At 36.0% G+C, this 27,607-nt stretch overlaps 1 protein-coding gene across 2 annotated transcripts in view; it reads right to left on the bottom strand.

The window, feature by feature from the left end:
* Positions 1 to 225: 225 nt before the first annotated feature.
* Positions 226 to 27,607, bottom strand: part of SCN2A (sodium voltage-gated channel alpha subunit 2) — a 110,634-nt gene continuing 83,252 nt past the window's right edge. Inside the window, exons 19-27 of one of the 2 annotated variants that reach the window (XM_023188127.2) lie at positions 26,957 to 27,111; positions 23,729 to 23,902; positions 19,393 to 19,515; positions 17,830 to 18,111; positions 15,096 to 15,149; positions 11,703 to 11,840; positions 11,235 to 11,339; positions 5,515 to 5,785; positions 226 to 3,891 (exon numbers count right to left, since the gene is read on the bottom strand). In XM_023188127.2, coding sequence (XP_023043895.1) covers positions 2,696 to 3,891; positions 5,515 to 5,785; positions 11,235 to 11,339; positions 11,703 to 11,840; positions 15,096 to 15,149; positions 17,830 to 18,111; positions 19,393 to 19,515; positions 23,729 to 23,902; positions 26,957 to 27,111 — 2,498 coding nt within the window. In that variant the 3' untranslated portion in view covers positions 226 to 2,695. The remainder of the gene's footprint in view (positions 3,892 to 5,514; positions 5,786 to 11,234; positions 11,340 to 11,702; positions 11,841 to 15,095; positions 15,150 to 17,829; positions 18,112 to 19,392; positions 19,516 to 23,728; positions 23,903 to 26,956; positions 27,112 to 27,607) is intronic. The other variant, XM_023188128.2, reaches the window with a different exon arrangement.

Raw genomic sequence — 27,607 nt, 5'->3', positions numbered from 1 at the left:
TAGGGATCTAAGTCTAAGTGGTCGGTAGACTGTAATAAACAAGACATTTGGTGAATAGAAAAGAAATAAGGAGAATATCCTAAACGAAAAATACTGAAAACCCAAGGAAAGGATAGAAGGATATAAAGAAAAGTAGATCAAGAATATATAGGAAGAAATTGAAATGGAAAAGTGAAAAAAAGAACAATAGGTGGACAGGAAGGAGAAAAGATGCACAACTTACAGTGTTAGTCAATTTTTTATTAATTTTTGTAACTTTCCACTACTCTACCTAATGCCATATCTAGGTTTTTGGCCAATATTAAAGTAGTTATCCAATACACTCTTCTTAATTAACTTCCATTCCATGAAAAAATTGAAAGATGAATTATCATAATTAATGTGTGTTCTTTACATTTTTCAGATAGATTATTTTTACATGATAGAAATTTACCTTTAAATGGCATTTCAAAGATAGAAACAAAGACAACAATTAAATACAAAAACAAAAGCGAAACCTTTATTCTTTTGGCTTGATTGTAATGTGGTTTACCGTTCTTTATGGTAACAGCATTTTCCTGCATGCATTTCACCAACACACTACAAGTCAATAGCTTTAGTATAAAGAATCTACATTTATTGTTGCTTGTGAAACACAAAGTATTTTGCTGTAACTGGTAATATAACTTCACTACCTGGTTTTGTTGGGGGGGAACAAAAGCTGGGATCCCATATTATATCTGATACAGTTCTAGTGCCATATGGGTCAATAATATCTATCTGTGTAAACAAACATTGGAAAAGACTGATGATTACTGAATAAAAAGACTAGGTGGAAACATTGGATTCAAGCAATGCCAAGAATATCAGCTGATTTTTTTCTTTAAGCCTCTTTCAATGATAAGGCATTACTATTGAAAGCAAATAAACATTGAACTCAGTTTGAGATTTGTTTCACATTGAAATGTGTGCAAGTTTACAGTACTAATAAAAAAGCAGAAACCTACACTGCATCCTAGTCCTTGCTTCTTATTTTGTGAAGTGCTTCAATTTAAAAGTGCTAGGAACAGAAACTAACAATAGTGACTGTGACATCCACCTGAAGATACTTTTAATTTCTCATTTTATGTACAAAAGGCTGAAAAATAAAATAAAATGAACTTTTTACAGTATTTATATTTCCTTAGAAAACTCTAACCATATATTTTAAACAGATTTAAGCAGCTTGCAACGTGTTTGCACAGTCGGGCTTTTCATCATAGAGTGTTCAATTAAGGTTGGAAGAATAAAAAGCAAGAAGCTCTTCCTTGTTTGCTGCAACCTATTGCTTAATGACATGAAGAATGAGGTCTTGGTAGAACAATTTGCTTCACTTTACCACTGACATATGGCTTCCCATATTAGACTTCTGAACAGTGGAAGGAATAAGATACAGCAGCATAGGCAAGATAAACATGCAGCAGTGACAGCTTCAAACTATAATGGAACCAATTACATCATATTACCTGTTGAAAGCTTGCAAACTATACTTACTGTGGTACATATTTGATGCAATAAGTAGTGTGCTTAAATCATCATTTTTGTTTGCTCAAACATGCACCACTGGGTAAAATTACTATTTACAAAGCAGACTTTTATTTTTTAAATTGACATATACTATGTCAACCTTACCAAGAGCAGAAGATGGCTAAACAATACTGCAGGATAAAGCAGAATCAACTTTATAAAGTGGTGGTGGGGATGTTTTTTGGTCAATTCAGGTTTCTTAGAAAGGACTGATAGGATAATTTTATTTTATGCCAAAGGACACTTATCAAAAATGTGATAGTCATGCTGCCGGGACTGTGAATGACAATGTAATGGCATGTGTACATCTGTGTGTGTGTGTATACATATATATGTATATACACGCACATATACATATATACATATATACATGTACATTTAATGGGTTATGTAAAAATAAAGCAACTCTTTAATGCTTGTGATTCTATGGAACATTTACAGGCACATTAATTTTTTTCTGGATGAGACACCTTAAAAATACGAATAGCTATTTAAGCACCTCAAAAATCTAAAAACATCCTGAAACAAGAAGTAAAGTCTTTCCTTTTGTGATGCGATTTTTTTTCATGTGTGAATGAGAATTGCAGCATGCCTCCATTTAAAATATATCCAGTTATACAATACAATAGAGAAATGTAGAATTCCCTCCCTTTAATCCCTCTCCCCAAACACAAACCCATTTACAAAAATAGTCACATATAATAGTAAACAACCTGTGAATTAAAAAGAAAAGTGATAAATTCACAGCACACGTTTTGTAAAAATATGGCAGGTGTGGCAGTTAAAACATAAACAGTGGTGACAATTACTATTATCAAGTGTCACATGTTGAATTTACATAAAAATTTAACTTCCCTCCCCCCTTTAAATTGGTTCCTATCGTCTGAGTAGCCATTACGCCTCTGCTCTTCAGCAGTGTCAGCTGGTTGTGAAAATAGAAACCTCCTGTCGATACTACTTCTCCAAGTTTACTGAGTTCCAGTTTGCTGACCAGAGGTCTCTGTCTTGTTATAGGCACTGACCTTAAGTATACATTTGTAAAAACAGTCAGTTTGGCATAGACCTCCTGTGGGAGTCCTGTAGACACAAACACATCACCATCACGGGCTGTAAACAATTGATCACAAAATGGAATATTCTTGGTTTCTTTTTACTTTTTACTTTCCCTGATATCTTTCCCTTTGTCTTCCTTTTCTGATTTGTCTTTTTCAAATTTTTCTTTTTCTGGTTTGGTCACACTATCATACGAGGGTGGAGATGTGGTGGAAGGCGTCATATCGGTTTTCTCTGGAGTTGAATTCTCATTCAGTTTATCAATGAGAGTATCTTCTTTGATAGGCGTTCCATCACATTCTTTGCCTTTGTCTTTCTTGTATATACTTGATACCTTTTTAACTTTTTGCTTCAAGAGGTAGCGTCTGTAAGCCCTCTGGATAATAATAGCAGACACCTCCTCTTGTTTGCGTTTCAACGTGGTCGTAATGGGCTCATAAGAGACTTTGGAGGGGTTTGATGCCATGAATCGCTCTTCCATCTGTATTCGAAGGGCATCCATCTCTCCACTCTCACCCAAAACACGCTTTGTAAAAGCAAATAAGATGTCAAGACAATGGATTCGGTCACCGCTGACCATGGGCAGATCCATGGCAATGAGCTGGACTTTGTTGGGTTTTGCTATGAGAAGAGGAGGATCCAGGGCGTCTGCAAAATCAGAAAGCTTGGCAAACTCTATAAACTGGGTCGCATCGGGATCAAACTTCTCCCAAACCTCATAGAACATCTCAAAGTCATCCTCACTCAGGGGCTCTGCACTTTCCTCAGTAGCAACACTGAAGTTCTCCAGGATGACTGCGATGTACATGTTCACCACAACCAAGAAGGATATGATGATGTAACTGACAAAAAAGAAAATCCCAACAGATGGGTTCCCACAGTCTCCCTTAACTGAGCTTCCAGGGTGATCTTTTTCAGGGTCACAGTCTGGAGGTCCACTATTAAGAATAGGCGCTAGCAATCCATCCCAACCAGCAGAGGTTGTAATTTGAAACAGGCAGATCATGCTGTTGCCAAAGGTCTCAAAGTTGAACATGTCATCGATCCCAACTTCCCTCTTAACATAGGCAAAGTTGGACATCCCAAAGATGGCGTAGATGAACATGACCAGGAAGAGCAGGAGGCCAATGTTAAACAATGCAGGAAGGGACATCATCAAAGCAAAGAGCAGCGTGCGGATCCCCTTTGCTCCTTTGATCAGACGTAGGATTCGGCCAATTCTGGCAAGACGGATCACTCGGAACAGGGTAGGGGACACAAAATACTTTTCTATCAGTTCAGCCAGAAACATTCCTGTAGAAAATCAACAAATAACAAAAATAATGTTATACTTAGTAGTAGCAAATGAAAGTTTACATAATTACATTAGTTTTACAAAATGTGAACAGGACAGTTAGGTACATGTATATATGCAAATAATCTGCAATATTTGTTCAGCAAAATGAAACTGGTATGTTTTGTGTTATAACATTGACATCTTTATATTAAATGAAGGTAACAAGGGCCATTTTTCCTAGTTCAAGGAAAGCATCTATCAAAAAAATGACTCGACCCTGGAAGGTCTAAAGATATCATGAAGCATACAATGGCCAAGTACAGAAATTAATTTATATGTCCAAAATACTAGTTCTAGTATTTGCATAAGAACTAAAGGCATATGATTTTGGATCAGGAATATGAGAGTTCTTAACTTTCAGAGATAGCTGTGATCCTGTTTTATTTGGGAGTAGGCAGTGTGATGTACAGAAGAAAACATAGGCTTTGGAGACAGACATACTTGGGACTGAATCTTGGCACTTGCTTTTATGCATCAGTAAATGGTGATAATATCAACTTTTTCTTGTGGTCACACTGACCATTTACTGAGTCTTTTCTTCATGCTGGGCACAGTGCTAAGTGCATGTATATATATACATAATCTGATTTAATCCTCACAACACCATTTTACAGAAAAATTCCTTGCAAAACCAGGAATTGGAGAGCTGAGGTGACTTCTCTTAGGTCATTGAGCAGGTGTGTAAATGGGGAAGCTACAGGGCAGATATCAAATCTTGCCTCCTCATGCTACCTCTTAGCACTTATGTGAGAATCAGATGCAATGGAACATTGTTACAATGTTCTATTCTACTAAAGAAAGTAGTTTAAAGAGTGCTATATGATTTTCCCCTCCATGTGAATGTTCTCTTTCCCCAAATAGGGAGAACCTTCTCTTAAATCTTCTTATATTTACTTCCAGTACCTCCTTTAGTATCTTATACATAAACACTATATATATATATCTTTCCAATAAGCCTTTTGCACTCCTAGCACTTAATATATGTGTGTATTCTAACATTAATGTATCCTTGATGATAACAAATCTGTTTTGGATTTTCAAACAAAATATCTGCTTCCAAAAAGAAATACTGCAAACTACAGAAAACTGTCTGCACCCAAAGATAACATGAAACTTATATATGTGTAATTATATATATAACTGCACATACACAATATTCCAATTATTTAAGAGGTCATATTTATCAATTATGTGACCACTTCAAATGATTTATGTTTACATGTGTGTGGAATGATTGTTTATTCAAAGCAGCAACTGTCAATACCACACGAGTATGACTAGGTACAAGAGTATTCTGCCAAAGTTGCAGTTATTGTCTTCCGACGTGAGAATGAATGAGAATATATGAAAATATTAAATGAGAATAAATGAAAGCTGAAAATACAAATTCATTTCATTCCACTCATCATTTCAAGCACGGCATGCAATTAGAGAAATGGCAAACTAAAGAAATGGACTATTAGATTTTTATTTGGAAGTTTGGGATGAATGCGAAAGATTAGTGAAAAATACCTCTAAAGTTTTAAAACACACATTTTTACTACTATATTTCTTAATTGAATAAAAGCACCTCTTCTTACCTACAATGGAGAGAATGACCACCACAAAATCAAAAATATTCCATCCAATAGTGAAATAGTAGTAACGAAGAGAGATCAGTTTCAGCACACATTCTCCAGTGAACAGAACAATAAACACCAGATTAATCCAGTACAGAATGTTTGTCATTTCTTGACTCTGGTCATCGGTTTCCACCATCATGGTGACCATGTTAAGGCAGATGAGGATCATGATGCTGATATCAAAGACTTGTTTGGTTACAAAATCAAAGACCATTCCTTGGAATTTGTTCTGGAACAAATAATATGTAAAAGTTCCATTAGAAACTTTAAAAAACTCGAATTCAATTCTTCTGATTTTAAGAAAGCAACATAAAATTGTTGCTTTTATAAAAACACACCTTTAATTCTCACAACATTTTCCAAAAAAAAAAAAAAATTCCTTGCAAAACCAATGATTGGAGAGCTGAGGTAACTTGCCTTAGGTCACAAAGCAGGTAAGTAGTGTAAATAGGGAAGCTCCAGGTTAGAACTCAAATCTTCTCTTTTTTTTTTTTTTTTTTTTTTGAGATGGAGTCTCGTTCTGTCGCACAGGCTGGAATGCAGTGCAGTGGTGTGATCTTGGCTCACTGCAACCTCCGCCTCCTGGGTTCAAGTGATACTCCTGCCTCAGCCTCCTGAGTAGCTGGGATTACAGGTACGCCCCACCACGCCCGGCTACTTTTTGTAATTTTAGTAGAGATGGGATTTCACCATGTTGGTCAGGCTGGTCTCAAGCTCCTGACCTCATGATCTGCCCACCTCGCTCTCCCAAAGTGCTGGAATTACAGGCATGAGCCACCATGCCCGGTCTCAAATCTTATCTCTTAATGCTACCACATAGCACTTATGTGAGGATCAATTGCAATGGAACATTTTACAATGTTCTATTCTATTAAAGAAAGTAGTGTATTTTATTTTTGTTTTAGACTTGGAAGATAATTTTGTATATTGTATATTCAGCTCTACTCAAATGTATTTGTTTTATTTATACTAACAATGATACTAGGTTTTATAAACTCACCTATTATGTTCTCAGTGCACAGAACACTATCACGTTATGACGGACAGTTAGTAAATATTTGTCATATAATAAAATTTTTTATCCCATGTGTTGGGAGTGTATTAATTTTACTTTAAATAACTAATAAATAAATACTTCTCTAAGTTTTCCTCTCTCTTTTTAAATTTTTCATCTGGTTTCTGACTTTATATTCTCCCACTGAAGCTACAGTATCTTAAATTTCATTTTAAAGTTCAGCTGAGATGCCTTAAAAATTGTTATTCAAGAGAAAAGGCTTCAGTGGAAAAAATAGTGAAATCTGACTAAGTTCTGTATTTTATTTAATAGTATTATACCAAAGTTAATTTCTTAGTTGTGAGAACTGATCTATGGTTGCATAAGATGTCAAATTAAGAGGACACTGGGTATATATTCATTAGAGTATGCATTATGGGTAACTCTTCTGTAAGAATAAAATTGTCTTTTAAAAAGTCACAATGGAAATATTCAACCTTTGCCCTAGTCTATTTGGGCCTTATTTCCAAGTACTAACTGCCTTATGTCTTGCTTATGAAATTAAGTCCCCAACCTGTAAAACAGTTCTGATCATTGGTTTCTGCATTGTTCCATTTTGCATGTATCTGCTTTCTTTCTCAGGTAATCTAGGGATCCGGTCTTGACTTACCCCTGTTGGGCTGCCTTACTTTACCTTCTCAACTAGAATGACTAATACTCTGCTACATACACACTTAATGGCTTGCTTTCCCAGATCCTGACACTTTTAGTGGCCTGGATTCTACATCCTAGTGTTCTGCCCTCTTTCTATAGGGAGGCTTCCATTACTTCCATTGGCGATTTTTGGACATCAAACACTACTTGTTCTATTTTGTTTTGCTCTTTCCTCTGAATGCACATTTGGCCTGCTCAACTAGATTTCTATTACTGCAGCTGGATCTCTCCTCTCAGGGCCTCTTTCAACCTAATAAATGTGTGTAGTTTTAGTTCAAACCCTTCCTTATTAATTCTTAATTTACTGTAGTTTACCTTTCCAAGTCTGGTACGCTCCCCTCACTTCCACCCTCTGATATTTCCTACCTACCACTCTTACAAGCTTGTGAAGGTTCTACTGTATCATTTTACATAGTTTATCTACTACTCTGTCTAAAACAGATGTCCCCCACCCCTTCTCTGTCTCATGAATTCTAACTCAGTTTTGAGTGTAAAGCACTTACTGCTCTCAGAAAACTGAGTTCTTTCATTGATCACAAAATGTACGGCATTGTATTGCAAATGGTTTGCTCTTATTCAAGTTTAGTTTTCTTTCTCTTCCACTTGTTTCGAGGCCCCTCAAAAGCAGAGCAGTACCATTTTTCTCTCAGATATGCCTCCTAGAGTATAGTAAGTTAAAAACATATTAAAAGCAGAAATTTGTTCTTAATTTTAATATCACCATGACCAATAAAAAGCTCCTTAGATTTCCTACTCATAGAGTTGTCCAGTGGGACAGACACTCAATGTACAACTCCAATCCCAAGTCTCTGTGTTCTGTTCTCCTGTTTAAATCCTAGGGTGTCAAATATGTTGGAACAAGATGGATAATTCTGAAGATCTTACTCACCAAAAATTTATGTTCTCTAACTTCATCTTGGCTCTTCACATTTAACAATTAGCAATCCTTTGTCCTTCATTTTCTCCAAAGATAATTCCAAACTTCTCATAAATTTCCGCTCTCTTGCCCTCTATTTTTACTTTTTTTTTTTTGAGAACATTAAATTTAAACAGTTTAAATAAACTCCTCTATTTCCTTTTGCATTTCATATTATCTTAATTTCCACGCTCTTTTCATATATTACTCCAAATTCGTTAGAGGACTCAGCCCCTTTTTCTTTCTAAACCTACCCTAGACCACTATGTTCTTGTCCCACATCTTGTGCATTTTTATGCCATAATTATTCCCTCTCTCTTTGATCTTTTCCTCTCTAAAATTCCTTTTGCTTTGCTTTGAACCTAATCTCTGAATCTTAAGAAACCTTTATTTTGCTACTTCTTCTAAATATTCATCATTTATCTCCCTTCCTCCTTCCTCTCACTCTCTTACTCTGCCTTGGTTGCCAAATTCTGCAAACTAGTATCTCCAGTTTTCTCACCACTCATGTCCCTTCTTCATTTCCTGCATGACACCAGTATTCATCTAGTTGTGCAAAGCAGAAATGCACCAGTCATTCTTGTTGGTTCTTTCTTTAGTTCCCATATTCAATTAATAGACAAACTTTTAAATTTCACTCTGGTGATAGCTCACAAATCCATCCACTTTTATTAATCTCCACATCACCATGGTTCAGGCTACCTACCATCTCTGAAATAGCTCCAAAACAAGTCTACAATGTATTCACACAGCCTGTGTGAAGCTGATTGAGTGATCAACACAAAGCCCAGACTGGCTGGGTCCACTTTAATGGTTTCTTACTGCTTTTAGGATGAAAACACTTCCTGAACATGGCCTCCAAGGCCCAGAAAAGTTTGGGCTTATCCTAACCTCTTTATTCTCAATGTGTCCCAAATGAACCTTGACTTTCTGCACTCCAATCTCAGCAGTCGTCCTACATAAGGACCTTCACATATTCTTTCCCCTTCTGCAGGGCTCTTCTCATCCCACTCTGGCTATTGATGCTTTCTATTCTTTTTCCATCCTCAGCTAGTATATTATATTAATAAAGCCTTCCCTAAACTTCCTTGATTAATCGGTACCCTCCCCGTAATCAGTTCTCACAGCTGAATGTATCCCTTTTTTCCTGGGATATTTCCATTTTTTTGGCATGACTATTTGATTACTATCCGTTGCATTAACTAGACTCCAAACTGTTCAATATTTAAGTTCAAATGCTTGGCATACTACATAGCACATATTGTCAATGAAGAATATATGGATTTTACCAGTTACTTCCTAAGTTGCCAAATTATCACTGATAACATTCTAGCTGAATGTGTTGAACTTTTTCCACATACCCCTACCACTACCCAGGTAAATCCATGTCATTTGATGGAAGTAAACATAATCTCATTTCTTCATTGATTTATTTCTTCCTATATCTTGGTGAAATATGCAAGGTCTTCTGAGAATTTTGTTTTATTCTCTATTCTAATTATTTTTCAAAAATGAATCTGTGCTTCAGAGCTCAACTGAATTTTGTTCTGACAACTCTAAAATCCTTTCCTCAGTCTGGACATTTCTTAGGCTCTGACACTATTTTCCCCAATGCCTTCATATGACTTCAGTTTATGATAGCAGAAACAACAGTCTCACAAAACATCAACAGGTTTATGTTTTAGATTCTCTGTTATCTACATGTCCTCCCTCTTTTCCTGTGTTTCATAGGTACTTCATCCCAATTGAGTCTTCTTATTGGCTAATTTCACTCCTGGAGTAGTTCCAGTCCTGTTGGTGTGACACAGATTATGGACTCATCTTCTTGTATGTAAGGGTTTATCTTCTTGTCTATGGCCCAGGGTTATTTTGCCTCTAACATTGTTCCACACCAGTCTCTAGGTTAAACTCTCTAAAATCTTTCTTTTCACATTACTAGGCTGTTCTGTTAACTATATTGCATTTGTGTTGCTTAATTAGCACAAATTTCTTCAGACTTGTATGGTAACCTTGACTCATTTAACTTGGAAAACCAGGGTCTACTACTCACTAATTCAAATGCATCACTATTCTCCGCTGATATATTTATCTGTATGGCTATGAAGTATACATGTTCTCATATGGTAAATGTTCTCCGCGTCTCTCTTTATTCATTCAAACTGTATTATTTCCTAAAGACTAGGCTCAAATTGTACACCCTTTATGTTTGACCCAATATAGCTATCCATTTTCTTTGAGTTATTGGCCGGCTTACCAACTGAACACTTAATTATGGTCTGTTTTATATCGTCACCAATAAATTTATAGAGTCAAGATTTCTGAGAGACACTGAAGGGTTTTATACCATGTATATCTTGGGAAAGATGCTCTGAGATTTATATGTCTGAGCTAGTCCTTCAGGAGTGATAGAAAAACTTAGCGATTCTCCTGGCAGCAACTCCCTGCAGCAGCCAAACTGAACGAACAGTATCGCTGGCAAATATATACCTGGAAGTGCCATAAAAAGCCCTAAAAAGAATGCTATCTTCTAATTTAAGGGTGGGATAGTAGGAGAAAATATGAAGTTGGTCTTTTTTTTGTTTAACCAGAAAAAAAGCATAACCTGTGGCCTGTTTCATTAATGATTCCATTCAATCTGCAGAGACACAAAAACTGAGGCCAATCTGGGATGTACTAATTATTCTAATCGGTCTTCTCTGTACTCTGAGAACATTTACTATTTTCACATTATGTATGTATGTATTTTCTTTTTTATGTTATTAGAAACTTCTTAATGACATCAGTTGGTATGATACTACTGACACTTAAGTATAGCAAATTTTATTTCTATGTATTTTATATGTTTACATATAAAATATGCTATGCCTTATATAATTTAAACATATTATATATGTAAAATACATTTATTCAAGCTATTCAGGCTAGCTAGTCACATTGTTAAGGTAAAGAACTTTGTGTTACAAACCCACAAAAATAACTAGTTTCTAGAAATTCTGGGTGTGAAAGGGTTAGGTAACATAGCTTTAACAGGCAATGAAAATATGTTATTCTTACAGCAGGTCGAGGTATGGGTTTTTGTGGTTTCTTTGAACCCAGTTTTTTCATTGCATTGTAGTATTTCTTCTGTTCTTCTGTCATAAAAATGTCTTGACCTCCAAAGTAAAGAAATGAAAGCAAAACTTGTTAAAATTGTGTTCTTTGCTGGCTATAAAATCCACCTTAGTAATCATGTGAAAATTGGCTCCCACATTTCATTCTATTGTTGCTAATATCTGTATTTATGGAGATGCCTTTATTCAATACATAAATTATGCCATATTAGTCATATTTCTAGACTAAAAATATCAAAAATATGCTATCTGAATTATTAATTTCTTTAAAGCTTATCCATTATCAAATATCTCAAAATAATTTCTGAATTTTATATTCTTTTTTTGGTGATTGCATTTTGGAGGCTAAAGGAAACAGTATGAAATATTTAGTTCATATTTCAGAGCAAATATGAAGTTTTAATATACTTATCTTCTTTTTCTGTTGGTTGAAGTTGTCTATGATGACACCAATGAAAAGATTCAAGGTAAAGAATGAACCAAAAATAATAAAGATGACAAAATAAAGATACATGTACAGGTTGTCTTCATACTTGGGTTGCAATTCTACCTAAAAAACATGAAGAATTGTAACCATTATATCTAATACTTGTTTCATAAAAAGCACACCAGTAAGTTTTCAATTATCTAAGCGTGTTTTAATCCCTGGAATGAAAAGAAACCAACATTAAACAGATGTTATGAGCCTTCAAATCTCACATGCTTATTGAAGAGTTCTGCAAGACTATTCATTACCTGAGAAAATGAAATAACTCGTATAGAAGTCTGAAAGATTATAGACAATTTCATCCAATAAATGCCCAGATTATGAATGCACTTTCCTTTGTAAACAAAGTACCCAACACAGCATGCAAATTAAAGATTTCCTCTTCTTACAAAAGAGATGTCAGCGTCACATTATTCTATGTCACAACTTTTAAGATTTACTTTCTCTGCCTCAGTTTTCTCATCTGTGAAATGAAAATAATCAAACCTAAACCTCATTGTGTGGTTGTAAAGATTAACTATATTAACATATAAATATGCTTAGAACAGTGGCAGCCAGTAGTAATTACTAAGTGTAAGGGTTTGGTATAATACATTTCTTTAGATAGGCAAGAATCATTGTATTATGTCTGCATGTAGGTATATAGGTTGATCTTTCCTTTCTGAAAATGAGTCTATTGCTTTATCCTATTCAGTAGCGACTGTTTCTGTAACAATGATACTATCTCTTTTTTTTTTTTTTTTTTGAGACGGAGTCTTGCTCTGCCGCCCAGGCTGGAGTGCAGTGGCCGGATCTCAGCTCACTGCAAGCTCCGCCTCCCGGGTTCACGCCATTCTCCTGTCTCAGCCTCCCGAGTAGCTGGGACTACAGGCGCCCGCCTCGTCGCCCGGCTAGTTTTTTGTATTATCTATTAGAGACGGGGTTTCACCGTATTAGCCAGGATGGCCTCGATCTCCTGACCTCGTGATCCGCCCGTCTCGGCCTCCCAAAGTGCTGGGATTACAGGCTTGAGCCACCGCGTCCGGCGATACTATCTCTTGTCTAGCCCACTTTTGATTAGAAAAATGTGTGATAGTAGGTTTGAGCTTTAGCTGTAAGCTTTCACAGGTCTAATAGGACATTGTTCTAACCAACTCAGTTAACCAACCCCTGATGATGATAATAGATGCAAGTTATAACCCACTGTGTTATGAAATCAATTTAGAGGATTATGACCAGCATAATTTTTTTTCTAATGAAATAGAGCAAAATGGAAAATACCAGAAATACTGTAAAACTACTTATTCTTTGATGAGATTTTATTTGTGTATGTGAGTTTAGTTACCAGTGATGTAAAATTATATTTTTAAAATTCTTAAAAGACAATATACATATAGGAAAGTGCATAATATATAGATGCAAAATATAATACATTTTTATAAGTGAAATCCATAACCCAGATCACTCCTACAACTTCAGAAACCCTTGGTGTATCCTTCTCAAACATAAACTCCATCATCCCTGCTAGAGGTAGTCATTATCCTGACTTTTATGGTAATTATGTCATTGCTTTTTCTTTCCAGTTAACACCTCAATATGCATTTTTGAACAATAAGCTTAGTTTTGTCAATTTTGAACTTTATGTAGGTAGAATTACAGTATCTGTCTAGTTTCTTTAACTCAATGTTATATTTTTAAGGCCCATCCATGTGGTTATATATAGCTGTATTCATTCATTTTCATCACTATATACTATTCAATTATTTGCCTATTTCTACTATTTTTTATTTGCTTCCAGTTTTTTCAAGTGAAAAAAAAATGTTATATTCATTTTTGTACATAGATTATCCTAAACATGTGCATAAGTTTCTTTAGGATACATTGTTCAAAGTAGAATTGCAAGATTAAAAAATATCTTTAACTTTCTCAAATAATGTGATCATACCCAACTGTTTTTAAAGGATTATTTGTCTATTTTCTTTCCTATCAGCAGTGTATGAACGTTTTTATTGCTGTTTATCCTTGGTAAAATTTGGTATTGTCAGACTTTTTAGTATCACCAATCTGGTAGGTGTGTAGATAATGTTTTATTTTGGTTTAAAATTGCATTTCTCTGATGCAATTTACTAATTAAAGTAAGATCCAGCAACTTTTCATAAATGTAGTGCTCAATTGGCTTTCATTTTTGTAATGTGCTTGAAATTCCAGGAGTTTTGCGGCAGAAAAGGTCTGCTAAGTTATTAAAGAAGAAACTGAAAATGTTTCATGCCATTTAAGCTATTGATAAGGAAGGTGGAGAGAGCTTTGAATTAATTAATCAAAAAGGTAAGAAACTACTGTGGAAAGTGGGTATGAGCCATTATTTGTGGTTAGGGTTCAAAAACTTGTTTTACCATTTAATGCATTAAGCTTCTTTGCTTCAGTGCTAAAATAGAGCTAGTATCCCCTATACAATAAAGTTGTTATTTAGGATTAAATGGGATAATGTGAGAAAGTCCTTGGCATAGTGAGTAGTGATAAACAACAAACTATTATTATTATTCAGAAAAATCTCATAACTGGAATTCCTGATAGCACTTACAGAGGATACAATGCAGGGCTTTTCACGTTTTCTTGCTCTCTCTCTGTTTTTATGAAGTGGGGGAAAAAAAAAAAAAAAAACCTCGGGAATTCTTCACTCAGAAAACTAGCTGCTGGTGCTAGGGAAACAGCATTTTGAGCTTTATTATCATGCTCTGGCATACCAGAAATCAATCTCTCTTTTTTTTCCCCCAAAATATGACTTCATTCCTCATTAAATAGGGAGAAATTAATGAAAATTATAAAAACTAATTCAAAGTACTGGTGTGTATAAAGTAGATTCAGAAAGTCCCTCCCTTCTACCACTTAATCTGACTTTCCCAAGAGAAACACTAAGTTGTTTGTTTATTTTTGTCCCGATCATTAGTCATATCCTTCCTATTATAAGGAAGACCAAAAGCTGGAGGAAATCTATTACAGATGAAAAGTATTGCCTGTGAGAACTTCTAATGCACAAATGACCAGGACTATGAGAGTCAAAAATAAAATGTCTCATTTTGAAAATACATCCAATAAAGTTTTGTGTCACGTGCCTTGCTAAATACTAGAAAAGATATGTTAAAAGATACATAGTGATTAGGGAAAGTCATCCTATGATAATTTTGAAAGAAATAATATGATTAAATATTTTATCCTTATAATATAGATGTTTTGCACATTAAGCACATAATTTTATTTGATTGACAATGTCACTAAATTATAATATTGTAGAAATATACATTTAATCAAATTAAACAATTTCCCTCTAACTAGACTTACATTTCTTGAGTCAACAGCTGCATACATAATATCCATCCATCCCTTAAACGTGGCCTGTAAGAAAAGTCGTATCATTTTCTTTTTTCCCAAAATTGCAATTTTAGAAAATAAATTGGATAAGAATAATTGATCAAGATTCTATTTGACCTGTATTCAATATAGGCATATAAATAAGCTTGAAATTTGTTTGTACATTTTAGGCAATGTTTTATGATATGCATTGAAAATACTTCAACTTTATATTCCTCTATAACATCTTAAGTGCATATTTAACCCCATGTATAATTAAATAATGATCTACTGTAACAATATGCTATCATAAAAACAATATCGACAATGTTTTACTCTGATGTGGTTATATAAAAATATATCGTGTAATTTGATGACAAGATTTCATGTATATAGTATCAGCATCAGACAAGTTCAAAAGTATGCTGCATTATTTATCTTAATGCTTTCTTTTCTACTTATTTTTTTCTAAATGATTATTACCAATCACCAATCATGAGAGTTTATTCTTGAAAACCTTCTTAATATTGTTGAACATACTATTTTGAGGTGATTACTCTATAAGAGGCAGCAGTTTCCTAATCTGAAAACAATATATTCCACTGCATTTTCTTTTTAAAATATTTGTTTTCTATGCCGTTGACATAGTAATCTTGAAACCAAAACTCCTGTACATTTTTTTCAGTTCCTTAGTGCCACAGGCTCTGCCCCTCTCCTGACTATTTTAATAGTCATGAGGATCGTGTAAGTGGATTGTGTCCGGGAGCTAGTGGATATTTAATACTGCAGTCAGTTAAATAGCTGAATGAATTCTTATGAGTGCATAGCAGACACAATAGTCTTAATTGGAAAGTTTTCATTTGCAAGAGAGCAATTTTCCTATCTGAAAGTCTCTCTCTTTCTCTGTCTACACACACACACACACACACACACACACACACACACACCCCTTTTTAATCCCCCTTGGGGCCAGCACTTCTTTCCTCAGAGTAGGAAGGGAGGAAAACAACGACTAGATAAAACACCCAGTGACAAAGGACTTGTGCTGTGCTACCAAATGCATAGTCAATGAAGTTTTTAGAACTATCATGTTTCCAGCCTGGGGCAGAAAAGATCATTCAATCATGGTAAGAGGAATCTAGGCAGATGGGCCTAAGGAAGTATTTGTAAACACTGAGGAAGAAGAATTTTATTTTATTATTGTATAGTATTATATCATTTTTATATAGTTTTAGTGCATCTATATAGAGTTCCTAAAATGTATATGCATTTTTGTTTCAATTGCTTTTCAAAAATATATTCATTTTTTTATTGACAAATTAAAAATGAATATATTTATGTTGTACAAAATGATGTTTTCAAATATACGTATATTGTGGAATGGCTACCTCAAGCTAAGTAACATATATATCACTTCATTTACTCATTTTTTGTGATGAGAAAACATAATATCTACTCTCTTAGCTATTTTCAAGTATATGTTATTATTAACTATAGTCACCATGCTGTACAATAGCTCTACAGAATGTATTCCTCCTGTCGAACTGAATTTTGTATCCTTTGACCAACATCTCCCATCATCCTACAGCCCCTGGTGATTGTCATTCAGCTTTCTGCTTCTATGAGTTTGTGTTTTTTAGATTCCGTATACAAGTGACATCATGTGTCATTTGTCTTTCTGTGCCTGGCTTATTTCACCTAATATCCTCCAGGTGAATCCATGTTGTATAAAAAAAGACAGGATTTCCTTCTTCCTTTAAGACTGAATAGTATTTCTTTGTGTATGTCTATAGATGTGTGTGTGTGTATACACACACACACACATATATGTATACATCCAATAAGTTTTTAAATGATTATTACCAATCACCAATCATGAGGGCTTATTTTTGAAAATCTTTTTAATACTGTTGAACATACTGTTTTAAGACACTCTGTAAAAAGAAGCAGTTTCCTAAACTGAAAACAAATACATTCAAGTGCATTTACTTTTTGAAATACTTTTTCTGTTGTGTGGACACAGTAATTCTGAAAACAAAAGTCTTGTACATTTTCTCAGTTTCTTAGTGCCATAGGCTCTGCCCCTTCCCTGACTACTTCTATATACACACACACACATATAGACATACACTTTCTATATATATGTGCATATAGATATACACATATACAGTGTGTGTATATATATCTACATGTGTGTATATAGAAATATGTGTGTATAATATACATATAATATCCATAGTAATTCTGAAAACAAAAGTCTTGTACATTTTCTCAGTTACTATGTATATTATATGTGTGTATATATATATACACACACACACAATTTTCTTTATCCATTTATCTGTTGATGGCCAATTAGGTTGTTTCCATATTTTGGCTATTGTGAATAGCGTTGCAGTGAGTGTGAGACGGCAGATATCTCCTTGACATGTTGATTTAATTTCCTTTGGATATATACCCAGTAATGGAATTGCTGGATCATATAGTAGTTATATTTTTAGTTTTTTGAGGAACCTCCGTACTGTTTTCCATAAAAGCTATACTAACCTATATTCCTGCCAACAATGTACAAGGGTTCCCTTTTCTTCACATTCTTGCCAACATTTATTGTCATTTATCTGTTTGATAATAGCCATTCTAACAGGTGGATATCTCATTATGAGGAAGAAGAACTTTACACCCATTTTAATTACACATCATAGAAAATAGCAAAGTGATTACTTACTACTTGAAGTAGAGACAGATATCCAAGTCCCACGTTATCAAAGTTTACTTTCACATTTTTCCACCTGGCAGTTTGATTGCTCTCAATGAGAGCTTTGCACTCACTGTAGTTGTTAACCACGCTTACATCGAACATCTCTCCAGTGGTGTAGTTAATACAATGGTAAAACTTGCCAGCAAAGAGATTCACTCCCATTATACTGAATATTAGCCAAAAGATCAGACAAACCAGAAGTACATTCATGATAGATGGAATGGCTCCTAAAAGAGCATTTACAACAACCTGGCACAGGATGAGAAGGAAGAATAAGTGAAAAGCCGACGACAAATATTTACTTATTTTTAAATATGATTACAAAAACAGTCAAATGATTAAAAAAATCTGTTTCAATTGAATATTGGGAAGAAACTGGACTCTAATAGCTCCAACTAAGAATTTTAAAATTATAAATCATAAGACTATACAAGGAATTTTATATTGGAGAATGTTTTCTCAAGAGGTAATAATATACATGTAGCAAATTTACCTCAAAGGATGGAACTAACAGTAAATGCCAAAAATAATTAAGAGTATAAATAGTGACATGAATGTAGAAGTCAACAACACTTTAAAAAAAATCACACAAATCATACAATTTGCTGTCCAAAATTTGAGAGTAAAAGAGACCACTTGGGGATCAAATTCCACACAGAAAATACAAAAAGTATTCTGGCACTGAAAGTTTGATACCTTTTGTTTATTAACCCTTCTACTGCAAAAACTTTTCTTTCAAATTGGTAAAGTAAAAAGAATTTAACAGCTAATAACTCTTTTCTATGTAACCATGCATATACAGACACTCACAGACACACATCTACACACACCATTCATCTCTGGTTGTGATTGTAACATGCAGATGAAGTCTAAGTAACTACTTTCAAATATTACAAAAAGTATCATTTTTTAAAAATCCCCTTTGAATCAGTTAAAACCACCGAGACAAGACATCATCATTTTCTAGGTGGTGAGGTATGTGGTCTCAGGTTTTGTGCCTCAGGGCATGACAAATGTCAGCACAATCTCCTCTTCCTTTGTGCCACCCTTCTGAATGAGCGTTAGATTTCCAGTTGACCTACTTTTTAGCCATCTCAGCCTGTGTTTAAGAACTAAAAGGCCTGATTCAAACATCAAAAGGCTCAAAGTGTATCATAGCGGAGTAGTGAAGAAATGATGAGTAATGATTTGGTAGGCTTAAACTACAGCGAGTAGGATTTCCTGCACATTTATAAATGAAGGGAACATAAATAATCTTGATTCAAATCAGCAGCATAACTACAGAGATTTTTCCACCAAGCGAAAATCTAGCTAATTAGAAACAGTCCCTCTGGCATTATTATACTCTGTGAGTGACTCCAGCAGTGCCAAGTATTATGGACATCTGGTAAATATTATTTTTGATTGATTAGCTATGTCAGTATGAATGTGTGGGACACAAATTCTCCATAAATTTGACATTTCTATGATACAAACTGTCAGTCTGCTCTCAATAATAATTCTGACAATTTCTAAGGCATTCAGTCTTACCCTCATTCCTTCAAACCGGGACAAGGCTCTCAGTGGCCTCAGAGCTCTTAGTGTTCTGAGGGATTTGATGGCACCAAGTTCTGAGTAACCCAAGGCATTTGCAGTTAAGCTAACCAGTGAGACCTATACAGAAAAAGCAACACAATTTTCTTATTTACATACAAAAATGTCTACACAGTTCAGCCTTGCTCTATGCAATGAATCAGTAATTCTCAAGCTTTCATGAATTTCAAAATCACCCAGGGGTCTTGTTAAAAACACCAATAGCAGAGTCTGACTTAGTAAGTTTAGGGAAAGGCCTAAGAATTTGCATTTCTACAGGTTCCCAGGGTGAAGTTAATGATATTAGGCTGTGAACACTTATAAAAAAGAAGCCCATATATGTGTTCTTTTTTAAGATTCTTGGTAGAAAATGTTTTTGAAAAATTAAAAGTAAAGAAAAAAAAGAGAGAAAAATGTGATCTTCCTCTACAGATCTGTAAAACTTATTTCTGTATCATTTCTAATAATATTAAGCAGATCTGAAATGGAAAGAAACATTTGATACACAAGTAAACTATGCAAACCACTGGTGAATATGAGCATGAACACATTTAAAAAGGTCTAGGCCTCTAAAAAGCAGCTTTGACTTTTTACAAATTTCAGTGTGAAGGACATGATATCATTACTTAAGTCAGACAAAATTAGTGAATAAAAAAAGTTGAGATTTTATGATAAATTAGAAATTGCAAGAACAATGTTGTCTTTAGTTATATTCATACAGATGACCAATGTAGTTGATAAAAATTATAAAGTCTTAGCTAAAAAGGAAAAGAAAACTGGTCAGGGGGACATACACGTGTCCAATTTCCTTTGAAAACATATAGAAAAATTATTAAAATTATGTAAGCTAAGTAAAGATATTTTGTTCTAAAGTGCACCTGAATTTCAAAAGTAGGTAAATAAAAATAAATATGCAATATAGTTTTGCAGAGTATGGCATTAATATATATTTGAAAAATATATTTTTTAAGCAAAATAAGTGAAGCACATTGAAAGTTGTTACAAAAAACAACTTATTCAAAACAATTTTGCACGTGCAATTTGAAAGTGAAGCCTCTTGAATACAGAAAACAATGAGCTATAAAATTATGTCTTACATAGTTCATATAGTTCCCTTAAAATCCAAAGTTTTATTTAGGCTTTGTAAGTCCCTTCTTAACAGATAATTGAAAAATAGTTTCTGAATTATCATGACTGGTGAAGCTTTTCTGTATTTAAGATATGAGGACCTGTAGTACTTTACCTTCTCTGAAGACAGAACCAAAAAGAGATAAGCATAAGTTAAAGGATGAAAGATAAAAGTTAGACAGAGGAAAATATTCTGAATGGGGTAGTATTTACTGACTGAAAAGAGGTTGTAAAATATTCAATTTTATGTGACTTGTGTAGCTAAATGTGAAAAAGGAGGTACATATAGGCCTTCTCTTTCTGGGACATTGCAGGAATCTCCTAATTGGTGTTTTAATCTCTAAATAATCTCCTTTCTATTCCATCATTCACACCTCCACCTAACTTCCCTTCCTAAAAGAACAAGTTGGTCTTGTCACTTCCCTATAGGTAATTCTTCAATAGCTTCCTCTTTATTAAATCCTAAGTCCAAATTTCCTTGGATGGCACCTCAGGTTCTTCAAACTCTTCTCTAACTTATCTTTCTTACCTTATCATCCCATTACAAAGGCTTACCTCACCCTATCTACTTGTTTCTGGAACCCGCCCTGCATGTCATGCATCAATGTTTTTTTTTTTTTTTTTTTTTTTTTAGTAGAGACGGGGTTTCACCGGGTTAGCCAGGATGGTCTCGATCTTCTACCTCGTGATCCGCCCGTCTCAGCCTCCCAAAGTGTTTTAACGAATCCATGTTCTTCCCTGTTGCGGGAAGTCAGGGACCCCGAACGGTGGGACTGGCTGAAGCCACGGCAGAAGAACAGAAATTGTGAAGATTTCATGGACATTTATTAATTCCCCAAATTAATATTTTTATAATTTCTTATGCCTGTATTTACTTTAATCTCTTAATCCCGTCATCGTCATCTTCGTAAACTGAGGAGGATGAACGTCGCCTCAGGACCCTGTGATTGTGTCAACTGCACAAATTGTAGAGCATGTGTGTTTGAACAATATGAAATCTGGGCATCTTGAAAAAAGAACAGGTTAACAGCGATGTTCAGGGAACAAGAGAGGTAACTTTGAATTGGCCTCTGGTGAGCCAGAACAGAGCCATATTTCTCCTCTGTCAGAAACAAATAGGAGAAATATCGCTGAATTCTTTTTCTCAGCAAGGAATATCCCTGAGAAAGAGAATGCACCCTGAGGGTGGGTCTATGAAGGGCCCTCTCAAGGCCTGCGGTCTTTTATGGTGGAAGCCCAAGGGATGAAAAAAGCCTCGGTTTCCTGTAGGCTCCCAGGCATATTAGGAGGAGGAAATTCCTGCCTAATAAATTTTGGTCAGACAGGTTGTCTGCTCTCAAACCCTGTTTCCTGATAAGATGTTATCAATGACGATGCATGCCGAAAACTTCATTAGCAATTTTAATTTCGCCTCAGGTGGTCGTGTGATCTCGCCCTGCCTCCATTTGCTTTGTGATATTTTATTACCTTGTGAAGTATGTGATCTCTGTGACCCACAGCCTCCTCGTGCACTCCCTCCCCTTTTGAAAATCACTAACAAAAACTTGCTGGTTTTACAGCTCAGGGAACATGGCAGATCCTGCTGACATGTGATGTCTCCCCCGGACACCCAGCTTTAAATTTCTCTCTCGTGCTCTTTCCCTGTATTTCTCAACCCAGCCAAGACACTTAGGAAATAGAAAAGAACCACATTAAACATCAGTAGCGGGTTCTCCCGATACCTCCCTCAGCTGTGCCTGCTGGCATTCACATCTCTCAAGCTCCAGCTCACACTCCACTTCCCTCTTGAAGCCTTTCCTCCTCCCTCAAGTAAAGAGGTGGCACTTCTTGCCCCCCAGGTCACTGTGTGCAGAATTACGAGACTAGGACATGGGCCCTGCAATCTGTGCTCTCCTTCCTGTGCCTGTGGGGTCAACAGCAAGAAGGCCCCTCAGTGCCCCTCAAGCCTGGCACCAGCCACAAGGGCCTGGGGCAACATCGGGGCGTCTTTGCGGGAAGAAGGGAAAAAAAAAAAGAGATGGCACTTCTAATATAGGCGTCAACTTACTGTGTACACATCTGTCCTCACTTTTCAACTGTAAGCTCCTGCAGGACTAGAAAAATGACTTATTTATATTTGTATCTTTCATAATGAAATAGATGAGCAATAAGCATATTTGATTTAAAGCAAAGTATTGATCAGTTTAATATACTATCATAATAGTTTTCTTAAATCTAAAAAGGTAAGTATCAGAGTACTTTGGGTAATATGATCATTAGCTGCAGGACAACAAGATTTCTCTCCTTATATCCAAGTAGTGTTGACTTAATACTTTTATCCTTACATTGATATATTAAGTTTCAGATATTTTTATTATGGATTTGCTAACCTATGATAGGTACATACAGAAAATAGAGAAAAGAATAGTATCACACATAATCCCATTATACAAATAAAAGTGGTTATAGTTTTGGTGCATTTTATATTGTTTGTAATGTCCAGACACATGTAGTTTTAAATATTATTTGTGGTCTTCCTTTATTGCCAAAGACTATTAATGTAATTCTGTATGTAACTTTTACATGTTTAATAGTAGTAGTACATTTAATAGTAGATTTACCTCATATTCAATTATACAAAAATCCTCATATTTTAGTACTTCATCTTATTTTATTTTAACACCAATGTAGTTTAATAAAACCTTTGGCTGCTTGGTCAATAGCCAATTTGCTTCTATATCATACAAATCAAGTGTCTCTTGCTTTTTTGGACTTTCAAATTTCTTTGTAATTAATGATTCATCTGTGTGACCTAAACTCAATAGGCTCTAGTGATGACAAAGATACTAATGTCAAAGATGCCTATGAAAAATTTAAATACAGTTATTTTGTAAAATGTGAGCATGCAAAAAGCAAAATTTCTAAATTCATATTTTATTTTGCATAACTTGAAATTTTAAATATTAATTTGAAATTAAGTGAATAAGTATAGTATGATGGCCTTTGACTTTTATCTATGAATGTATGTGTATTTATGTTTTGGGGCATCCTCTCACTGTGAAATGAGAAATATAATTCATATTTGGGCTGATACAGTGTTACTGAGTGCCTACACTGTGTCAGGCACCATTGCTAGAACTAATACATATATGCCAACGAATAAAGCAGCAAAGTGCAGCATACTCACATCAACAATCAGGAAGTCTAGCCAGCACCAGGCATTGGTAAAATACACTTGAAAACCATATGCAACCCACTTTAGCAGCATTTCCAGGATGAATATGTAAGTGAAAACCTTGTCAGCATATTCTAACATGGTCTTAATGGTTTTTCGCTGCTCAATGTATATATCTTCAAAGGCCTGTAAGTCAAAAAATTCTATTAAATTTTATGATCAGAAACAGTCTCTAAATTGATGATTTCCTAAAAAAGGAAATGATGCAAGCTTTTATCAGGCGCCTAAGGCTGGAAGGTTTAATGTTTCCCATGGCTGAATTTTACTTCATCATTATCTGATCATAAATGACTGCTGACTTGGCATTTCAGTCAACCCGGGGTTTCAGTAATTTTTAAATTTTGGTCTCAGGGTACCCCCAAAGAGCTTAAAGCTTTTGAGAGACTGCCAGCTGCTTCTCTCTCGATCAGGAGGCAGCAGAATGCCTGGGAGTGGATTGGTCTCATTCAGTGCAGACTCAATGGAACGCACCCTCTAGTAATACAGATATAAAGCAGGGAGGTCCCTCAGCCGACGGAAAAAGGACAGGATTGTCATTGCTCACTTTCTTGTCTCTCTCTCTCTCCCCATCTCTCTCTGTCTGTGTGTGTGTGTGGGTGGGTGGGTGTATGTTTGGAAATTCTCTTTGACAGAATTTTGCAGAGCCCTTGGGAAAGAGTGGGTAACTCATCTGCAGGAACTCCTGAGGCTTCTGGAATGAAAGGACTATTTATCTAACTTGATCTTCCTATCAGAAAAATTATCAGGAAAATCTGGCTGCCTGGATTAAAGACAAAGGAACATTTTCTTTTTTAGATAACAAGAATCAGGGCTTGTAACCAGAGCTCCATACAAGGACCTAAAGGTTTCTGGGCTTTGCTTATAGCTGAAGCTGTAAACCCCTGAGGAGCCAGCCACTGTGCAAGCACATTGTGCAATTTGGTGAGCACTGAATGGGTGTAACTGAGAACAAAGAGCTCCTACAGCAAAGGTACTAGTCACTGATGAGACTTCATAGTTCTCTCTCTACTTGGCTTTAGAAAGCACATCTGACAAGGTGCAGTGGCTCACGTCTGTAGTCCCAGCACTTCAAGAGGCCAAGACGGGCAGATCTCTTGAGGCCAGGAGTTTGAAACCAGCCCGGCCAACATGGCGAAACCCAGTCTCTACTACTAAAAATAGAAAAATTAGCCAGGTGTGGTGGCTCACGCCTATAATCCCAGCTACTTGGGAGGTTAAGGCACAAGAATGGCATGAATCCAAGAGGTGGAGGCAGCGGCGAGTTGAGATCAAACCACTGCACTCCAGCCTGGGCAACAGCAAGACTCTGGCTAAAAAATAAAAAAGTAAAATTTTTAAAAAAAGGTAAAGAAAATTAAGCATGGCTGATCCTCTTTAAACTGAGTATATGGCAGGACACAGGATTCTTACTCAAATCAGAATTCGGCTTAGAGGTCTCCAGAAACAATGCAGCAATTCTCCTAATGAAATCAACTCACGAAACACTCTAGTAATTATTAAATTGAAACAGTAAAAGGAATGCAGCCACATTTGTACAACCAATTAAGAAAATAGGTTGGCCGGGCGCGGTGGCTCAAGCCTGTAATCCCAGCACTTTGGGAGGCTGAGACGGGCAGATCACGAGGTCAGGAGATTGAGACCATCCTGGCTAACACGGTGAAACCCCGTCTCTACTAAAAAATACAAAAAACTAGCCGGGCGAGGTGGCGGGCGCCTGTAGTCCCAGCTACTCGGGAGGCTGAGGCAGGAGAATGGCGTAAACCCGGGGGGCGGAGCTTGCAGTGAACTGAGATGGCTACTGCACTCCAGCCCAGGCGACAGAGCGAGACTCCATCTCAAAAAAAAAAAAAGAAGAAAATAGGTCATATCATTTTCATTATATTAATATTTTGATCCAGTTGATCATTTCATTGAATGAAATCAGACTTAAGTTTGTAATGCCATCACTTTTCTGCTAGTCGGTAATTAAGTTAGTCTACTTCTTATCATTCACTGTGGTTGGCAATAGTGAATCAGTGTGAAGAAGACAGAGGAGTCCCCTGCAGCATGGCGTTTATGTTAAACAATTTTGATAGGAACAGGAGGCAGAGAAATTCTGGGCAGAAGAGAGCAGGTACCTGGCAAGGGCCCCACCCTCAAGCCTGGAACCCTGACCCAAAGTGAGAATATACATCCTTGTTTTCCCACTTAAATGTTGCCTTTTCCAAAACAACCCATGGTGCACCCTGCCCCCATCCTGTGCCTATGTGAACCCCAGAACTCAGCAGGCAGACAGGAGGAACAGCTGGACATTGGAGACTACAGTTGGACATCAGAAAGAAGTGGCTTGACATGAGAGGGACAGCTCGACAGCACAGCTTCGGAGAGGAGTCTGGCTGGGGATGACCAGACTCCAGGGGAAGATTACCTTCCTGCTCCATCCCCTTTCAGCTCCCCTTCCCTCTGAGAGCCACTTTCACTGGCAATAAAATCCGCCACATTTACCATCCTCAAGTTGTTTATACAACCTCATTCCTCCTGGACACCGGACATGAACTTGGGTACCACAAGCGTGGGTGCAAAAGGCTGTCACACTGACCCTCCACTGAACTGTTTAACATTTAAGCCATCCATGGATGGCAAAGCCAAAAGGACACTGTAACACTTCCTCTGGGGCTTCAAGGATCCCAGGCACCCTCCCCTAGATGCTCCCGTGGGACTGGTATGGAGTTCACTCTTGCCGGTGCCCAAATGCGCTCCCCTTGGCTCCTGCACCCACTCACCTGCGCTCCCCCTCTTGCCAGGGGTGGAGCAGTGAGTGAGTGTAGTTCACTCCTACCCGCGCCCATGCACTCTAGTTCTCACCTGCCAAGGGGTCAGGGAAATACCGTGCTTCAGTTTGATATTTAGCTGATAATCCTACATCATGTCTACATAACCAGTCTTAATAAGAGCTGCCTCTGATGACTAAAAGTCAGAAAGATCCTTCTTTAAACATTGTAAGAAACCCGAATGATCTGAGTTCGGTTCCACCCGAGGGCTACTCCAGACAGAGTAATAAAAATTGCGCTAAACACATCACGCATATTTTTTCTCATTCTTACGAACATCTTAATTTAAAAATGGGTAATATGAGTTGATTGAAGGGAAAGGGAAAATATTTCAGGTGAAACGTGAAGGAGTGGATGGTGCATCACCTACCAGGGCCCCACTGCTCAGCAGAATCATGAAGACAATGAAGGTTTCGAACCAATTGTGCTCCACTATCTTATAGCATGTTTTCCTCAAATTCCACCAGAGTTTCCCTTTGCCTTCTTCTATGCTTATCTGACAACACTTGAACTTCCGTACACAGTCTAAAATATGTGGAAAAAAATAAAGAAAACAAATTACTCTTTGATTAGGTATATTTGTGTTGTAGGAGATTCATCTACAACATTACCTGATAATACATTGTAAATAACATTTATTTTTAAGATAGCTTCCACTTACAGAAGCTATCTTAAAATCATCTATATGGCTTTTTAATCATTTGTTTAATAAATATTTTTATGTTGATAGCACTACTGTAATGGATTACATTACATTATAAAAACATAATATATAAAAAATAGAAGAATCAAAAGGAAAATAAACTTACCAAAAGTTGATATTTCCATCCGGTCCTTATCCTATGAGTGTAATTCCACTCTATATGGACATTTTACATATTTGAATTCTGATTAGTTCACTTAATGGTATAACTATTTCCCATCTTTATTATAAGTAAATAAATTTGTGAAAGATTTCATAATATTTCTCTAAATATGATTACTAGAATTAATATAAGTATTTCACTTTTTTTTTTTTTTT

This window comes from Piliocolobus tephrosceles, chromosome 11, assembly GCF_002776525.5.
Source record: "Piliocolobus tephrosceles isolate RC106 chromosome 11, ASM277652v3, whole genome shotgun sequence".
Classification (NCBI taxonomy): domain Eukaryota; kingdom Metazoa; phylum Chordata; class Mammalia; order Primates; family Cercopithecidae; genus Piliocolobus; species Piliocolobus tephrosceles.
This window is presented reverse-complemented; position numbering and strand designations above follow the sequence as displayed.